The sequence below is a fragment of the Cloeon dipterum genome, chromosome 3, assembly GCF_949628265.1.
Source record: "Cloeon dipterum chromosome 3, ieCloDipt1.1, whole genome shotgun sequence".
Lineage (NCBI taxonomy): Eukaryota > Metazoa > Arthropoda > Insecta > Ephemeroptera > Baetidae > Cloeon > Cloeon dipterum.
In genome coordinates this window covers 1,304,791-1,319,423 of record NC_088788.1, presented here as the reverse complement: position 1 = coordinate 1,319,423, position 14,633 = coordinate 1,304,791, and the positions used below count along the sequence as shown (strand labels likewise).

At 45.0% G+C, this 14,633-nt stretch overlaps 1 protein-coding gene across 4 annotated transcripts; it reads right to left on the bottom strand.

Annotated features, from left to right (window-relative positions):
• Positions 1-27: 27 nt before the first annotated feature.
• On the bottom strand, positions 28-14,257 carry LanB1 (laminin subunit beta-1). Of its 4 annotated transcripts, none has more exons than XM_065482041.1 (32): positions 14,142-14,257; positions 13,014-13,132; positions 11,452-11,496; positions 11,143-11,334; positions 10,743-10,858; positions 10,561-10,685; positions 10,180-10,360; positions 9,991-10,119; positions 9,785-9,937; positions 9,132-9,363; positions 8,887-9,075; positions 8,654-8,833; positions 7,656-7,872; positions 7,492-7,600; positions 7,382-7,414; positions 7,050-7,211; positions 6,747-6,995; positions 6,504-6,693; positions 6,296-6,439; positions 5,291-5,686; positions 5,010-5,234; positions 4,752-4,951; positions 4,382-4,478; positions 4,134-4,325; positions 3,714-4,079; positions 3,252-3,487; positions 3,018-3,200; positions 2,768-2,956; positions 2,549-2,712; positions 2,352-2,493; positions 1,201-1,534; positions 28-766 (listed from the first exon to the last, which is right to left on the bottom strand). In XM_065482041.1, the coding sequence occupies exons 2-32, from the start codon at positions 13,060-13,062 to the stop codon at positions 627-629; spliced, it is 5,559 nt and encodes a 1,852-aa protein (XP_065338113.1). In that variant the 5' UTR covers positions 13,063-13,132; positions 14,142-14,257; the 3' UTR covers positions 28-626. The 4 variants fall into 4 exon arrangements, with proteins under 4 accessions (XP_065338113.1, XP_065338112.1, XP_065338114.1 ...); XM_065482040.1 differs by having other exon boundaries at positions 14,021-14,184; XM_065482042.1 differs by lacking the exon at positions 7,382-7,414 and having other exon boundaries at positions 14,021-14,184.
• Between the last annotated feature and the right edge of the window lie 376 nt (positions 14,258-14,633).

The following is a 14,633-nucleotide window of genomic DNA, read 5'->3' as shown; positions in this document are numbered from 1 at the left end:
GTATGTGAATCACCATACAAACATATATAGATTTATAAAAATTGATTTATTGATTGCACTGAAAAATGACACTGGTTTCCTGTTTCAAGAACTAAAACTGAAAGGAGATTGCTCCTTTCCACAAATGCAAGAAGGCTGGACAGACTAGCAGGAACATGCAAATTGTATTCCCTATATTTTGTGATTACAGAGGACAGTTTTTAAGGCAATGTGTGATGAATAACATATATATTATTTATATATTATATAGACTGCTGGAACACATCTCTGGCGAATCGATAAATACACGATTAACGATTAATTATGCAGTTTGACAGCTGACACAGAGCTTTGATTCTTCTAGCTACACAACAGGCATCAAATAAAATTTCCTTACAAATTATGGCACTGACCTATCTACACTTGCTTAAAGAATAGAGAGCAATTTAGGCATCGAAATCCAATTATCTGTAGTGTTAAAACTTACAAAGAGAATATTGCACTATCTATAGGAAGAATTTTAACTGCGCTAAACCCTACTTAGAATAGTATTATGCAGCTTTGTTTCTTTTCTATTTATAGATCTTCACTGCTTCAGTGGTCCCGACTCGTCTTAATTAACAGTTCGTAATTATTTTGATGCTTCTCTACGACACACAATTCCGATAGTAGTCAGATTTCTGGTTGATTTCGGTCAGGCTGATCTTCATTTTTTCGTTCAGCTCGTCGATTTCGGATGAAAGGCTTGCGAGCAAACCGTCGTTGTTCTGGTTATTCACTTCCATTCCTGTCGAATAAAAAATAAAACTATAAATTCATTTCCCTGCATGAAATTTTATCTCTGACGAAGACTCTGAGCCCACCAATCGATTCCTGAGGGTCGAATTAGGCATAAATGATATTTTTTCCGTTAAAAAAGTGCAGCGCGACGTGCGAACTTTTTTTCCCGCCAAATAATTTGAATGCGAGAAGTGCGCATGCGTCACAGCTGGCTGGATTTGATCGTACAGGTGGTCTCTCTGCAAGTGCTCAAACCAGCTCTCACGCCTGCGCACTTATTGCATTCAAATTGTTTTGGCGCGAAAAAAGTTTACACGTTGCTCTGCACTTTTTTAACGGAAAAAACATCCATTTTACCTAATTCGACCCTCAGGAATCGATTGATTTGCTCAGAAACTTCGTCAAAGACAATCTTAAATTATAATTTAAAACGAAACGCACCTTTTAGCTCTTTGAGTTTGCCCAGGGTATTGAGGGAAAGTTCCGAAGCCTTCTTCAACAGGGTCGCCACCTTTTCCTGCGACTCCCTGGCAGCTGCGGATTTCTTCTTCAGCGACTCCTCAGCGTCCTTGTACGCGTTTTGCAGCTGGCCAGCGCGTTCCTGCGCCCGCTGCGCCTCGGTCAGCACCGACTCTGCCTCGGCGCTCACCTCGCGCGCGTCCCTGTCGTTCTTCAGGAAGCGCTTCTGCAAGGCGTTTATCTTGTCCTGCAGGTTGTCCACCTCGGTCAGCGTTTCGTTTGACTTTTGCTGCGCTTCAGTCACGTCACTCGCGATCTGAAATTATAATTAACAAGTTTAATCTTTCGAGTGGCTTGGGCCCTTCGGGCCTCCTGACACAAAAACGCAATAAATAGTCCTCAGGTCGTGCAACCTGAGAAAGGTTGGGGTTACGCAAGGATCAAAAACGCCGTTGAATATTGCCAAATGTGCTCGAAAGTATTGATAAAGCATTAAAAACCGACCTGGGAGCGGATCTCAGATCGGGGTACCCTGAAAAAGGTCTTTAAGGTATGCCAGGTTGAAGCCCCGTCCAAGACCTGTCTCATGAGTGGTCGTGGTTGACGATCGGACGAACGCCCGAATTTAAATAAAAATAAAACCATTTTATGATAATTCCGACTTTTTCGAAAATTTGACCGAAATAATTTCGTAAAAATTCGAAAAATGGTCCAATTTTGAAAAAAAGCATACGGGCAAACGTGCCTTACCAAGGGGTACCCAAATCAGCGCCGTCCGACCCATAGGGCCCTATCTGGGCCCCGAAAACAAAAGTTTGAAATGTCACAAATCGCGTATTTCTACTTTAAAAATTAATAACTTGGCTCCTATGGGGCGTAGAGTAGAAAACCAAAGTTTTTTAGACTCGCTGTAAAATTGTGCGTTGATTTGACATGTACTCCACCCCCGCCCGCCCCCAATGCCACAAACGGCCCCAAAATTTGCGCTTTTTTAAGTTTCATTTTATTTTAAATTCACAAATGAGCTGGATTCCCTTACAGACTTAAAAATATGTCTCCTTGCGATGAAACGCATCGATTGCTAGGGTTTTGCGCCAAAATTCGAAATTTTTACTGTAGAAAACGGTCCAAACCTGAGTCAAATCATTTTCAGCATTAGAGATGACGTCATTAGCTTTTTCAATTGCGTCCTCGGCCTGCTTCTGAGTCGCAGTGGCGTTTAAAAGCTCGTTGAGCACTTCCTCGGCGCGCTTCAACATCCCCTCTGCCTCAGCCCTAGATTTCAAATTTTTAATTCGAATTTATATTTTTAAAAAAGGCGACAACTAACTTGGCCTCGTCAGCGTCGTGCTTTAAGCTGTTGGCGGTGTTGAGGTCTCCACTGGTGGCGGCGAGGATGTCGTCGATGTTGGTCAGGCTGGAGATTGTGTTGTTGATCATTTGCGCCAGTTCCGTGATCTGCGCGGGCTCTAGATGAATTTTTTTCTCCAGCACCTAAACCATTTTTATTTTATTATTCTTTGCTGTTGGTTAGTTTTCAAGGTTTTACTTCAGCGGCCAATGTCTTGACGTCCTCAGGCCTTGACCTTGGCTTGTTCAAAAACTCATACACGTCGGTGAGAAGGTCATTATTGTCTTGCACGCTGCTCTCAGAGCGGTTTTTAGCAAGCAGAGCCGCCGTCTGCGCCTCGCGAGCCAAATCTCTAGCGTTTGCAGATTCAATTCCAGCTTGAGTTACCTGAAAATTAAATTTTATTGTTATTTTATCAAATAAAACAAGCCTGAAAATGTTATTGTACCCCTCTAAATAATTCTTCGGCTTTAGACTCTTTGTCTTTAATTATCTGCTCGTTGTCCCTGGCGATGTCAATCGACTGGACAGCCTTAGTGACGGCTCCTTCTTCGCACGAAAGACCACCGCACTGGTTGCAACCCGCGCCACCACAAAGATTGTCGCAAGAATCATCACGTCTGCCACAAACCTAAATTAAAAATATATTTCCGCAATTTAATAGATTTAAATTAAAAATTACATGAAGGTTCAGTTCTGGAATTTCGTCGGTCAAGATGCTGAGTTGGTCGGTCAGGCTGTTGAGCGACTTTTCATTCTCAATTTTGATCTCGGCAACCAGAGCCGATGATCTTTCCACGAGCATTTCTGTTCTCTTGGTATTGCGCACGGCATCGTCGGTGATCGTTTTCACCTGCTCCACTTGCTCTTGAGCATCTTGAGACCGTTTATACGCCTCACGCGTCAAGTTCAGGGCGCCTGAAAGTAAAAATGTTTAAGAGGAGACTGCAAAATCCTGGAAACCACAACAATATAGGAATTATTTGCTCGTCAAAAAATCCTCGACGCTGATTGGCTGGACGCAACGCGGTTGCACGATGTGATGTAATTTACGCAGGAGCTGCTGACCTCAGCCAATCAGCGTCGAGGATTCTTCGAGTAAAGAATTCTCGATGCTTTCAATGCGCTATATAGAAATTCTTACCTTCAACATTGGCTTCTTGTAGTCTGGTGGCGTTTTCTTTCAAGCTGTTGGCATTCTGCTTGAGGGCTGCAGCCTCATTGCGCAGATTTTCCAGCGTGATGTTTGCATCGTAAATGCGCTGAGTCTGATTTTGCAGGTAACCTTCCACGCCCTCCAGATTGCCGGTGGCCTCGGTGAAATCTTCGCGCAGATCCTCAATCATCTTTTGCAAGCCTTCAAGGTCGTGGGAGCTAACTTCAGTGCTCTCAAGGAGCTGCTTCACCTCGCCAATTTCCTTTTCCATGTTTTCGAACTCGCGAGTGTACGCTCCCGTGGCGCCGGTCTGCTTGATCTCGGAAGCACTCTCGATGGCGCTTTTGGTTTTCTCTGAAATTAAAATTGCCTGGTTTAAAATAAATTCCTGATGAAAAGGGAAATCACCTTTCAGCCCGTCGAGGATTCTGTCCCAGTTGTTGAAGCACTCGCCACAGGGTTCGCAGCGAGGTGCGGTTCCTATGTAGCCGCGCGCGCACTGGTCGCATTTTTCGCCACCGATGCCTTCGAGACACACGCAGCTGCCGTTATTCCTGTGGCACTGCATCGTCTCAGAACCGTAGATGTTGCAGTTGCACGCTAAACGCGATGGTAAAATGTTAAAAAACGTATTAAAGGTTTTTAAAAATACTCACGCATGCACTGGATTGTGGGGTTGCCCCAGAAGTTGGCCTGGCACTCGTTGCACCGTCTGCCACCAAAGCCTTCTCTGCACGTGCACTGCCCGTCGTACTAAAAGTTCAAAGGGAAATTAGAATTACATTTTTGTCAGGTCCAATTCATTCCTGAGGATTCAATTAGGTCTTTTTATAATGCAGGGAAGGCCTAAGATCGAGACAGCAGCGCCAGAGTTGTTTAATTGCGCTGGTGGTCGCTGTGGCGCTGCTGTCTCGATCTCTTTCAGCCTATTTTCAGACCAAAGACCGCCAAAATAACGGTTTTAACGTTTCCACACCGATTTTAACCCCTTCCTTGACCAAATCTGACCTGAATATTAGTATTTACCTGGTTGCACTGCTCGGAGGTCGATCCGACAGGGTCACAGGCGCACGCCTCGCATCCCTCTCCGCTGGCGATTTTCCAGTGGTTTTCTGCGCACTGGTCGCAACTAATTCCGATGACGTTGGGCAAGCAAGGACACTGTCCTGATGTCCGGTCGCACTCGCCGATGGTCTTGTTTGTGCCCAAAATGTTGCAGACGCATTCTAAGATACACCATTATTAATTACTCTCCAATTAAACTAATTTCTCGTCATTATCAACCTGAGCAGAGTTGGTTGACTGCGTCGCCGTAGAAGTTGGCTTTGCAGACCTCGCAGTTGAAGCCCTCGCTGTTGAACAAACACTGCAGACACTCGCCACTCCTGCCATCGCAGTTGCCAGGAATAGAAATGTCGATGTTGTTGTTGCACTCGCACTGTTGACACGTGCCGCCAGGCTCGTCAGGGTTTCCGAAGTAGTTGTCGGCACACACGTCGCACCTGGGACCTGAGCATAAACCGTGTCTCAACGACCTGTTCAAATAAAATCAGCAATTTTAATACCTGCGTATCCGTGCTCGCATTCGCAAACGACGTCCTGCGTGAGCTGGTCGAGCGCACACACCGACGCGTACGAGTGCCCTGAGTCGGCGGTGCCGGGACAGGGACAGGGTCGGCACTGGATGTCGTAGCCGATGCGAGGGTCGCCGTAGTAGCCCTCGATGCAGCGGTCGCAGTGGTGACCCGTCGTCGAGTCCCTGCAGGAGGTGCAGGCGCCCGTGCGGGAGTCGCACACGTCCGCGTGGCCGTGGCACTCGCACCGCTGGCAGTTCGGGAAGCCCCAGAAGCCCGCCTGGCACTGGTCGCACTCGCGGCCGTACGTGTTCGGACGGCACTTGCACTGTCCGCTCTGAACCTCGCAGAAGTTGTCTTGCGAGCCAATCGAGTTACAGTCACACGCTGAAAAATTAATTCACAGCTTTGCGTGAATTTGTGAAATACATAGGGAAAAGAGGCGCAACGTTGCTTTGGCGCCAAAACGAATGGATATTTTGGTTGCTACTGCGCAAGCGTCACAGCAATGGCAGCTGACTGTGAGAGAGCAGGCGACATCTGCGCATATCCATAGCAAAGCACACGCAGTTCGAGAAGTCACGTGACACAATCCCGCCATCTCATTGGTTAAGAGCTTCTCCCTCCTCTTGTAATACCCCCACTCTGAGGAGTGTGACACTGCTTGGAGGGAGTGGAGGGGAGAAGCAAATATGCGCGCTTGCTCTTAGCCAATGAGATGGCGGGATCGAGTCACGTGACTGCTCAGCTTCACCGCTCTTGCTGGGTATGCGCAGATGTCTCTGCCGTCGCTTGCTCCAGCTGTAGCTTGGCATTGGCAGCTGAGAGAGCTGTGACGTCAGAGGGGTGACGCATGCGCAGTAGCGATAAAAAGATTCATACGTTTTCCGCGTCGTCACAATACATTTTTCGACTGGAAATCATATATTCCACCTATTTCGACCCTCAGAAATTGATTAGAATATAATAAAATGGCGTTTTCGGTCAGAAATTTACCTTTGCACCCTTCAGGACCGAATCCAAAGGTTCCCGGTGCGCATCGGTTGCACTTCCTGCCTACCACATTAGGCTTGCAGTTGCACTGGCCGCCCAGACTGTCGCACAAGGAGCTTGTTGATCCCGTTGGGTCACACTGACATTCTACAAAAAATTAAAAGATAAGAGCAGAATGAAATTTTATTTACAGAATTTTTCCAAATCGTACCGTAAGCTCCGTCATGCACGTAGTATCCAATGCTGTAATAGTAGTCCTTGCAAACGTCAGGGACGTTCGATTTGATAACGTTTTGGAACAGCAGGTGGCACTGGTAGCGATCGTACTCTTGCTTCTTGATCTCAGCGATCTGGCTTCCGGTGAAGAAAGGCAATTCTTCAGGGCGAGGCACCAGAGCGATCTAATCGAGACATAATTTAAAATACAATTTTCTGATTAAATAATTCAACATACCGAGTCAATAAGGATGGTGGCTGTCGGGGATTCGATGTGAGGGTCGTGTCTTTTAAACTGGATGACCACTCGGTACTCCTTGTTTGCTTCAAGGCAAACTGGCGGGTAAACTGCCACGCTTCGGCCTCCACTCGGCAGAGAAGTCGACTTCACGTCGTCTGCGGCCTGAACGTTGGCGCAGGGACCGTCAGGATCGACCGGATCAGGACGCTTCACGATCACTTTGACGTCGCTCCAGCCGCCACCCATCTGGTTTTTAATTAGATATTTAAAAATGCGGTTTATTACTGATTATTTAAATACCTGTGGTTCGTATCGGATGACGATGTCGTAGTTCATGCCCGTTTTAATGTCGCCAACGTCAAACTCGATTTCGGAGTTTTCGAACACCTTCATGAAGCCGATTCCAGTCCAGGTCTGATCCCTTCCGTCCCTGTACGGCTCTCTGATCACAACTTGGCATTTCTGTAGAAAAATACGAATTTTTTTAAATTAATTTACGTGTAGAAATTAAGTTATTGAGTTAGAACTATATATAAAAGCAGGGTTAATTATTTCTCCTCCAACACCTCCTTCTCCTCCTTTAGTGAACAAAACTACCAACACAAATTAGAAAATTATAAATTTTCTCTTACTGTGCCAGACCACGAGTGTCCATGAGGGCACCGCTGAAATATTCAATTTAATTCGCATTTTTACTTAGTGTCAAATAATAAACCACGAAATTTTCAGTAAATTTTCTCACCTCTGATCCTTTGGAGTATTCCGCTTCATACACGTTGTAATCGAGGTATCCAGAGAAAAAGCTCTGCTCAGGGACGTTGCAATTCCGGCCTGTCACGTGAGGTCGGCACCTATGAACGAAATCAATTAGAATTCAGTACCTTTCGTAAATAATTTTTAATATACCTGCACTGGCCTGTGATGACATCGCAGTCGTTGTCGAAGCTGCCGCCAAGGTCGCAGTCGCACGGTTTGCAACCGTCCAGTTCTTCAGACAAACCGTAGAACTGCGGCAGACATTGGTTGCAGTCGCGCCCCGTGACGTAACGTTTGCACGTGCACTCTCCAGTGTAGAAGTTGCAACCCTGGTTGTTGATTGTCCCCAAAGAGTTGCACATACACTCTATAAAATTAAAAATAAAGTCAGAAACCTTAAAGAGTTTATTTATTAATAAGTTAAAAGACTCAAATATAAGCGACGGCGCTGGGAAAACCATAAAAAACCGTCCGGAGCCGGATCTCAGGTTGTGCGACCTGAAGGAAGGTCAGTGACAGGCAAGGAGGAAAAATTGTCACCACATGAGCTCGAAATTATTGAAAAAGCATTAAAAATTGGCCTCTGAGCGGATCTAAGGTCGCGGGGTACCCTGAAAAAGGTCGTTAGGATACTGCAGGTAAAAGCCCCGTCCGAGACCTGTTGAATGAGGGGTCGTGGTCGATGATCGGACGAACGGCCGAATTTAAACAAAAATAAAACCATTTTCGCCCGTGAACATTGCGCGTCGCAAAGCAAAAAAAAAAAAAAAAATTCATTTTAATTTTTCTATGGGCGGGAAAAATCTATATATCGGTTTCCAGACTGCCATTGGACCAGCACATGTGATAGAGTGTGTGTGAACCCATTTATTATGGGTCTCCGTTTGAAAAAAATGGTGAATTTACAATTTGCCATGTTATCCTTATAAAGAAAGTTAAAAAATGGCGTTTTTCAAACTTCAAAATCTATCCAGCCTTATGATCTTGATCCGATCGGCTAGTATTTAGTCTCAATATGTTCCCAGATAAATTTCGCGTTGTTTATTAAACGTGTGGTGTGTTGAATATTTTCCCCAATCGGAAGCCGGAAATCGTCGTAAAAAAAACGAAATTTTTTACTGTATTGATATATATATATATAGAATTACCCTGGCAGCCTTGCGGGTTCTCCTCGGTGAAATTCCAGAATCCAGCCATGCACCTGTCGCAGCGGCGTCCTTCGACGTTTTTCTTACAATGGCAGCGGCCAGACTCGAGGTCCACAGTAGGATCGGTTTTCGAGTCGCAGATGCCCTCGTCCAAAGAGCCTCGCATGTCGCAATCGCAAGCTGAAATAAAAATATATCAGCAATAAAATTATTAAAAAGAGTTATAAACTCACGCTGGCAGACATAAGGGTCTGTCATTGGTCTGTCGGGCAGCTGGTAGTAGAAAGGCTTGCACTCTTCGCAATGGTAGCCCTGAGTGTTGTGCTGGCAGCCGTCGCAGACGCCGCCGCTCACTCGGCCGCTCGCCTCGTACACGGCCGCGTCAAAATGGCACGAATTCGTGTGGTTGTTGCAGTTGCACACTAAACGAAATTTAATTATTGCTAATTATTCTTAGAGAGAATATCTAAATTCGTACTTTTGCAAGCGTTCGATTGTTTTCCAACGGCTGGCTTCCACGGCAGGTCGTTGAAGAAGTCTTTGCACTGCTCGCAGTTGAGTCCCTTGGTGTTGTGCGTGCACTCGCACCTTCCGTGCACCATGTCAGGTCTGGGAAGCACATTGGGCAGGGGAAGGCACCGTGACGCGTGTCCGTAGCAAGAGCAAGAGCCGCGCACCACCATGTCGTAGATGGCATAGTAGTACTTTTCCTGCAAAAAATATTATTTAATTGAGTTAAAACCGTTTTTATGGAAGTTTCTGAGCATACCAATCGATTCCTGAGGGTCGAATTAGGTAAAGTGGATGTTATTTCCGTTAAAAACGTCCAGCGCGACATGCGAACTATTTTTCCCGCCAAAACAATATGAATGCGAGAACTGCGCATGCGTCAGAGCTGGCTGGATGTGACAAAGAAGTCATTCGTTCAGGCGGTCTCTCTGCAAGTCCTCAAACCAGCTCTCACGCATACGCACTTCTCGCATTCATATAGTTTTGGCGGGAAAAAAAGTTCGCACATCGCGATGGACTTTTTGGTTTGGAAAAACATTCATTCTACCTAATTCGACCCTCAGGAATCGATTGGTGGGCTCAGAAACTTCATCAAATACACCATTGAATCAGGACAGTTACCTGAATTTCCTGTCTGTTGTCCAGCAAATCGTCGCCAAGCGTGTGCAACTTTGTGAAGTTGATGCGCAAATTCGTCATTTTAAGCAGATTCTGGACTTCCTGAGAGTACGGGTCTTCAATGGGAATGTTAGGTGGTAGCACCCTGAAGATGACCTGAAGACAAAATTCTTAAAAATCTCAAAACAAGTATTTTAATTGATTTTTACTTCTCCTTCAGTCGACGGCGCAACGCTGGAATAGCGTGACTCGCAAATGATATCGGTCTTCGTCCTTGGAGGCTGCCTCGGCACCCCTGGGAAAGATTCCGCGCAGTTGTACGCGAAGTACCTGTACACCTGGGGAGAACAAAACAATTTATAATCCTCATTTATAAATTTTTATCAATTAAAACGGACCTGCCAGGTCTTTCCAAAGTCGTAAGACCTTTCAATGAGCATGGCTGCCGGCCTGAAAGTCTTGAAGGTGATGATCAAATGGGTGAAATGGAATTCGGCTTCCAGATCGAGCCGAATGGTGACGTTCTCCACGCCATTCTCAGACTGCCACCACGTGCGGTGCTGGTGTGAACTCGACTGTCTGCAAATTGCGCGAGGTGGCGTAAGAAAAAAATGTCTATGAATTCCTGAGGGTCGAATTAGGCCTGAGATCGAGACAGCAGCGCCACAGCGACAGCCAGCGCAATTAAGCGACAAGTTTGACCGCTGGATAACTCCACAATGGCGCTGCCTTGACCCTCAGAAATCGATTGGCGCTGTCCAAAATTTCATTTTTATTACCCTGGGGCATATCTGTACACGATATTGTCGATTCTGTGGCTCAAGCTGGGGTTGTTAGCTTGTGACGAGTCGCACCAGAAACACTTTTTCGGGGTATCCAGATGCGACACTATGCAAAACCGCTCCTACGAATATAAATTTGGCATAAATTCGCCATTTTTGAGTTCGAAAATTGGACAAACCTGTCCACGCAAGCCGCACGTGGAGGAGGAAGTGAGTCTGGATTCTCTACCGATCAGGAGGTTGCCAGTGGCAGGGTAGCAGGAACTCTGCTCGCAAGGGTGAGGCCTCGTGACGCCTGCGAAAAATTCCTCAAGGTTTACGACCAAACACGACAAAAAGACGGTATTAACATTAATAAAATTTCTGCCAACGAACGCTGTTCCGGCGACGAAAAAGCAACACCATCACCATGCGAAAAAATAAAACACATATAGTGAACAAAAAATAAAATCAAGCTTTTGTCGATTAATTGCGAGGTTAGGTCGGTGGTTTGTTAGGAGGTGTCCAATAAGTCGAGTAGTTATATTGTCATGTTTTTCCTTTCCAACGGGGGCCAGCACCACTCTGCGCAGAAATTACCTCGACCTCTGGCCGGCCACTGATGGAAGTTGGCCGTGGTGCGACTCAGAGGGTGCTCGTTCAGGTCTTCCGGAGGCTGTTGTTCTTCCTGGCTAAAAGGACGGCGCGAAAAGGCCTGTGGAGGGGCGCTGGAAAAATCGGGCGCCGTCGAGGTGGGCCGCGGACGGTACCGACTCTTTTGGTACTGCACGACTGCTCGCAAAAACGGATATTTTGTGTCGCACAAAATGACAAAATTCAAATATTTGCGAATGAACGAGACTACTTATTTATAAATAAAACAAAGGAATTAAATGGTGTTTTTCTTACTTGGTCTGACGCGCTCTCGGGCGCCGTACTGAGCCAGTCCGAAATCTGGAATTTAAAAAACGGCTGTTAATTGGCGTGTCTGCACTTGTCGACAGCTGCATCATTCAGGAGCTGACGTCATCGGTTAAGTGTACATATAATAAAGCGTCGTGTTGTCTGACTCTCAAACATTATTTTGTCACTTACAGAACAGAGAAATTCATTGAAGATAAATTTCGTGTTGTCTATAGGGCTGTGAATTTTACACGATAATTGACTACTTTTTCTAAGCTTCAGACGTAAAAATGGTTTGCAAAATTTTCAAAAACAATTTTTTTATGCTGTGAAAAATATTTATAACAAAATTTGAGTCATGATGGGTCAAAAGCCAGTGAAACGACACCAAACTTGACAATTTTGGGCATTTTTTTCGCAATCTGACACTCAGGGCGATGTCAGGGTAAAAGCCTGAGGGTCGGAATCAACCTTTGGGGTTTAATTTCGATCGCCACAGTGCGTTGAAGTAAACAGGACGCGAAAAAAAATTGATTTTTAAATGACGGGAACATTTTCTAATTAAAGGTCATGCTCGGGAGAATTGATTCGAGCCGCGGTTTCAAAAATTCAACTTTTGATTGCCATGAAAAGGCCATTCTGAAAATTTGTTTACTTGCAAACAATTTCACGGCCTACAATTTAACCGTGTCCCTAAAAAAATTAAATTAAACATCGATTTCTCGGAAAAGGTCGCAAAATGTGATCTTGACTTTAAACCTACAGCTTTTTCAGGGTAGGGAAAGTTGTTCAGGGTGAAAAACTGGGTCGGGTAGTGAAAGTTTCAGGATGATATCTCAACGCAATCAAAAGTTGCATTCTAACAATTTAATTTTTCTATATTTTTGGAATTATGAAAAAAATCTGGAATTTCTCCATTTAATTTAATTAAACTGCTCGATTTAACTAAAAACTACCAGTGATTATCCTTCTCAATTAATCATCAATCTTAATTTATCTGTAAATTGGCTCTCCGAAGAACTTCTTTAGGATTATGGAATTTAAAAATTTCAGTGATTTTCGCCTGTGAATTTAACTCCAAGTTGGTGACATCTGCTGGCGCTCCCATATCACTTCCAAGAATTAATTTCAACAAGGCTCTCGTCACACAATTGAGACAGTTAATTAAAAGCCGCCACATGAATTAATTAAATACAATTTTTAAAAATTAGGTGCATTAGCGTCTGAAAGAAGAAGAGCTGCGGGGCGGCCGTGTGTCGCATTTTCCACAGCTGGTCAGCATCTGCGTCGATTTGTGAGAGAATGAGAGGCTGGAGTGAGACGCAGCTCGATTTTTTAGAAAGAACAGGCCCGTTTTGTTCGTTCGACTCGCGCGACGGGAATAAAAGTCAGTCGCCTCACCAGAGGCATCAGGATGCCGCCGAGAGGCATTATTTTTCTTATCATGAAAGCTGCCGGCAGTAAAAAAAGCCAATTTTGATGTCAGCGCGCACAATGCACCAAATTTTACGACCGACTACTTAATGGGATCGTGTGCATCTGGAGAAATTAGTTAAAAATCCACTCACCTAAAAATAGGAACACGAGGAGAAGGGAGATGCTGCTTTTTGCGAACATGGTGGCTCTTTTTTTGCAATCCAAGAAAGTCCAAAATCACCAGCTCGGCAACAAAGGCATTGTGACGAATCTGCAAAATGGGAATTAACAGGTGGCATTAGACGCAGAAAATTAGGCGAATGGTTTTTTCCTTAAGTGTCAAGCAAATTGGAATTCGCCAGTTGTGTTCCGAAGCCGCCAACAGACGGCGCCACCGTGTAATTTGGTAATAAATTTAATTTTAAGGTATTTCGCTGCGATTTTTCAGACTCAATCCTGCTGCTGTGCATTCATCACTTAATTTTCTTTATTTTGACGGGCTAAAAACGAAAATCAGTCTAGCCATTCGCCGTAGAAACGTCGGAAAAGATTTTATATTTTAAAAAATAGTTTTTCTCGATTCTACGGCGATTGGCTGAACCGATTTTGGTTTTCAGCACGTCAAAAGAGAGAAAATTAAGTGAAGAATGCAAAATTAGCAGGATTTAGTCTGAAATCGCAGCGGAAAAGCCGTAAAATTAAATTAATTACCAAAGTATACATTGGCGCCATCTGTTAGCCTCTTCGAACAACAATTTAAAAACATTTTCTGCGTTGAATGGGCGCGTGCGAATCTTCACGTTGTTTATTCTGTCCTTCCGGCAAAGTTGAAAGGTTAGTGGCGCAAAGAGAGGAACCAGTGACCTCCCCCAACAGCCACATTGATAACAATCCGCGACTTTCGACCCAAATCTGCTCATTAAAGATTCACACTCTAATTAAAAAATAAATAATTTTATCGGAATTTAAATTTAAATTTTAAAATTAGACGAGCAGTCGATTCGGGAGCAGGGGAGAGTTAAATTTCTCCGAATTGTGCTGTTTGCGAGGCGCGAGCGGCCGGCTGGAATGCAGCGTGTGCGTTCGCCGAGGGACAAAAACCGCGACGGCGGCGGCGCATCTGTGCGTTCGGTGGGCCCGTTCGGGCCCGGCGACTCACCGAGCGGGGCCTTAAGCAGCTGGGCCGGAAGGGGCCCTCCAAGGGTCCCGCAGGAGGTTCACAACACCACAACACCAGGCCGAACGAACGAACGAACGAACGAACGAAGCAAGTCACTCACTTTATTTTGGATCTTGGGCTGCTCTCCCTCTCCTCTCAGCCTCTCTCGCCGCGCGACTGACTAACTCACTCAAAACTCAGGCCAGAAGCCAGCCCAGCAGCGGCGTCTTTCTCTCTCTCTCTCTCTCTCTTGATTCTCCTCCGACAACGCCGGAGTGCGAGGAGTGCGACGTTGCAACCAGACGACTGATCTCGAGAAAAAGAGCCTCTCGACTCTCTGAATTTCTTCTCGACGGGAGGGGCACGCCAAGCACAAAACACGGCACGGCGCCACGGGGTTGTTAATTTCATCTTGACAGCAGATTTTTTTTATTCTATTTATTTATCTCAGTTCTACTTCCTGAAAAGTAAAAATATAGTTCTATTAAAAATCATTAAAATGCCATTAAAAAATTTAAAAAAATCCAATTGCTGTTCAGATCAATTTTTCTGATTTTTTTCTATAATAAAAAATTATTTTTCTTTCGAGAGGCTGAGAGAACAAAAGCATTCG

Bases quoted from the DNA above. Each gene is read 5' to 3' on its own strand.
- LanB1 (XM_065482041.1), bottom strand. From the start codon at position 13,062: ATGTTCGCAAAAAGCAGCATCTCCCTTCTCCTCGTGTTCCTATTTTTA. The intron at 5,687-6,295 runs GTAAATTTCTGA...TTAATTTTTCAG, and splicing joins CGGTCCTGAAGGGTGCAAAG to CGTGTGACTGTAACTCGATT. The intron at 4,080-4,133 runs GTGATTTCCCTT...TTTTAATTTCAG, and splicing joins AATCCTCGACGGGCTGAAAG to AGAAAACCAAAAGCGCCATC.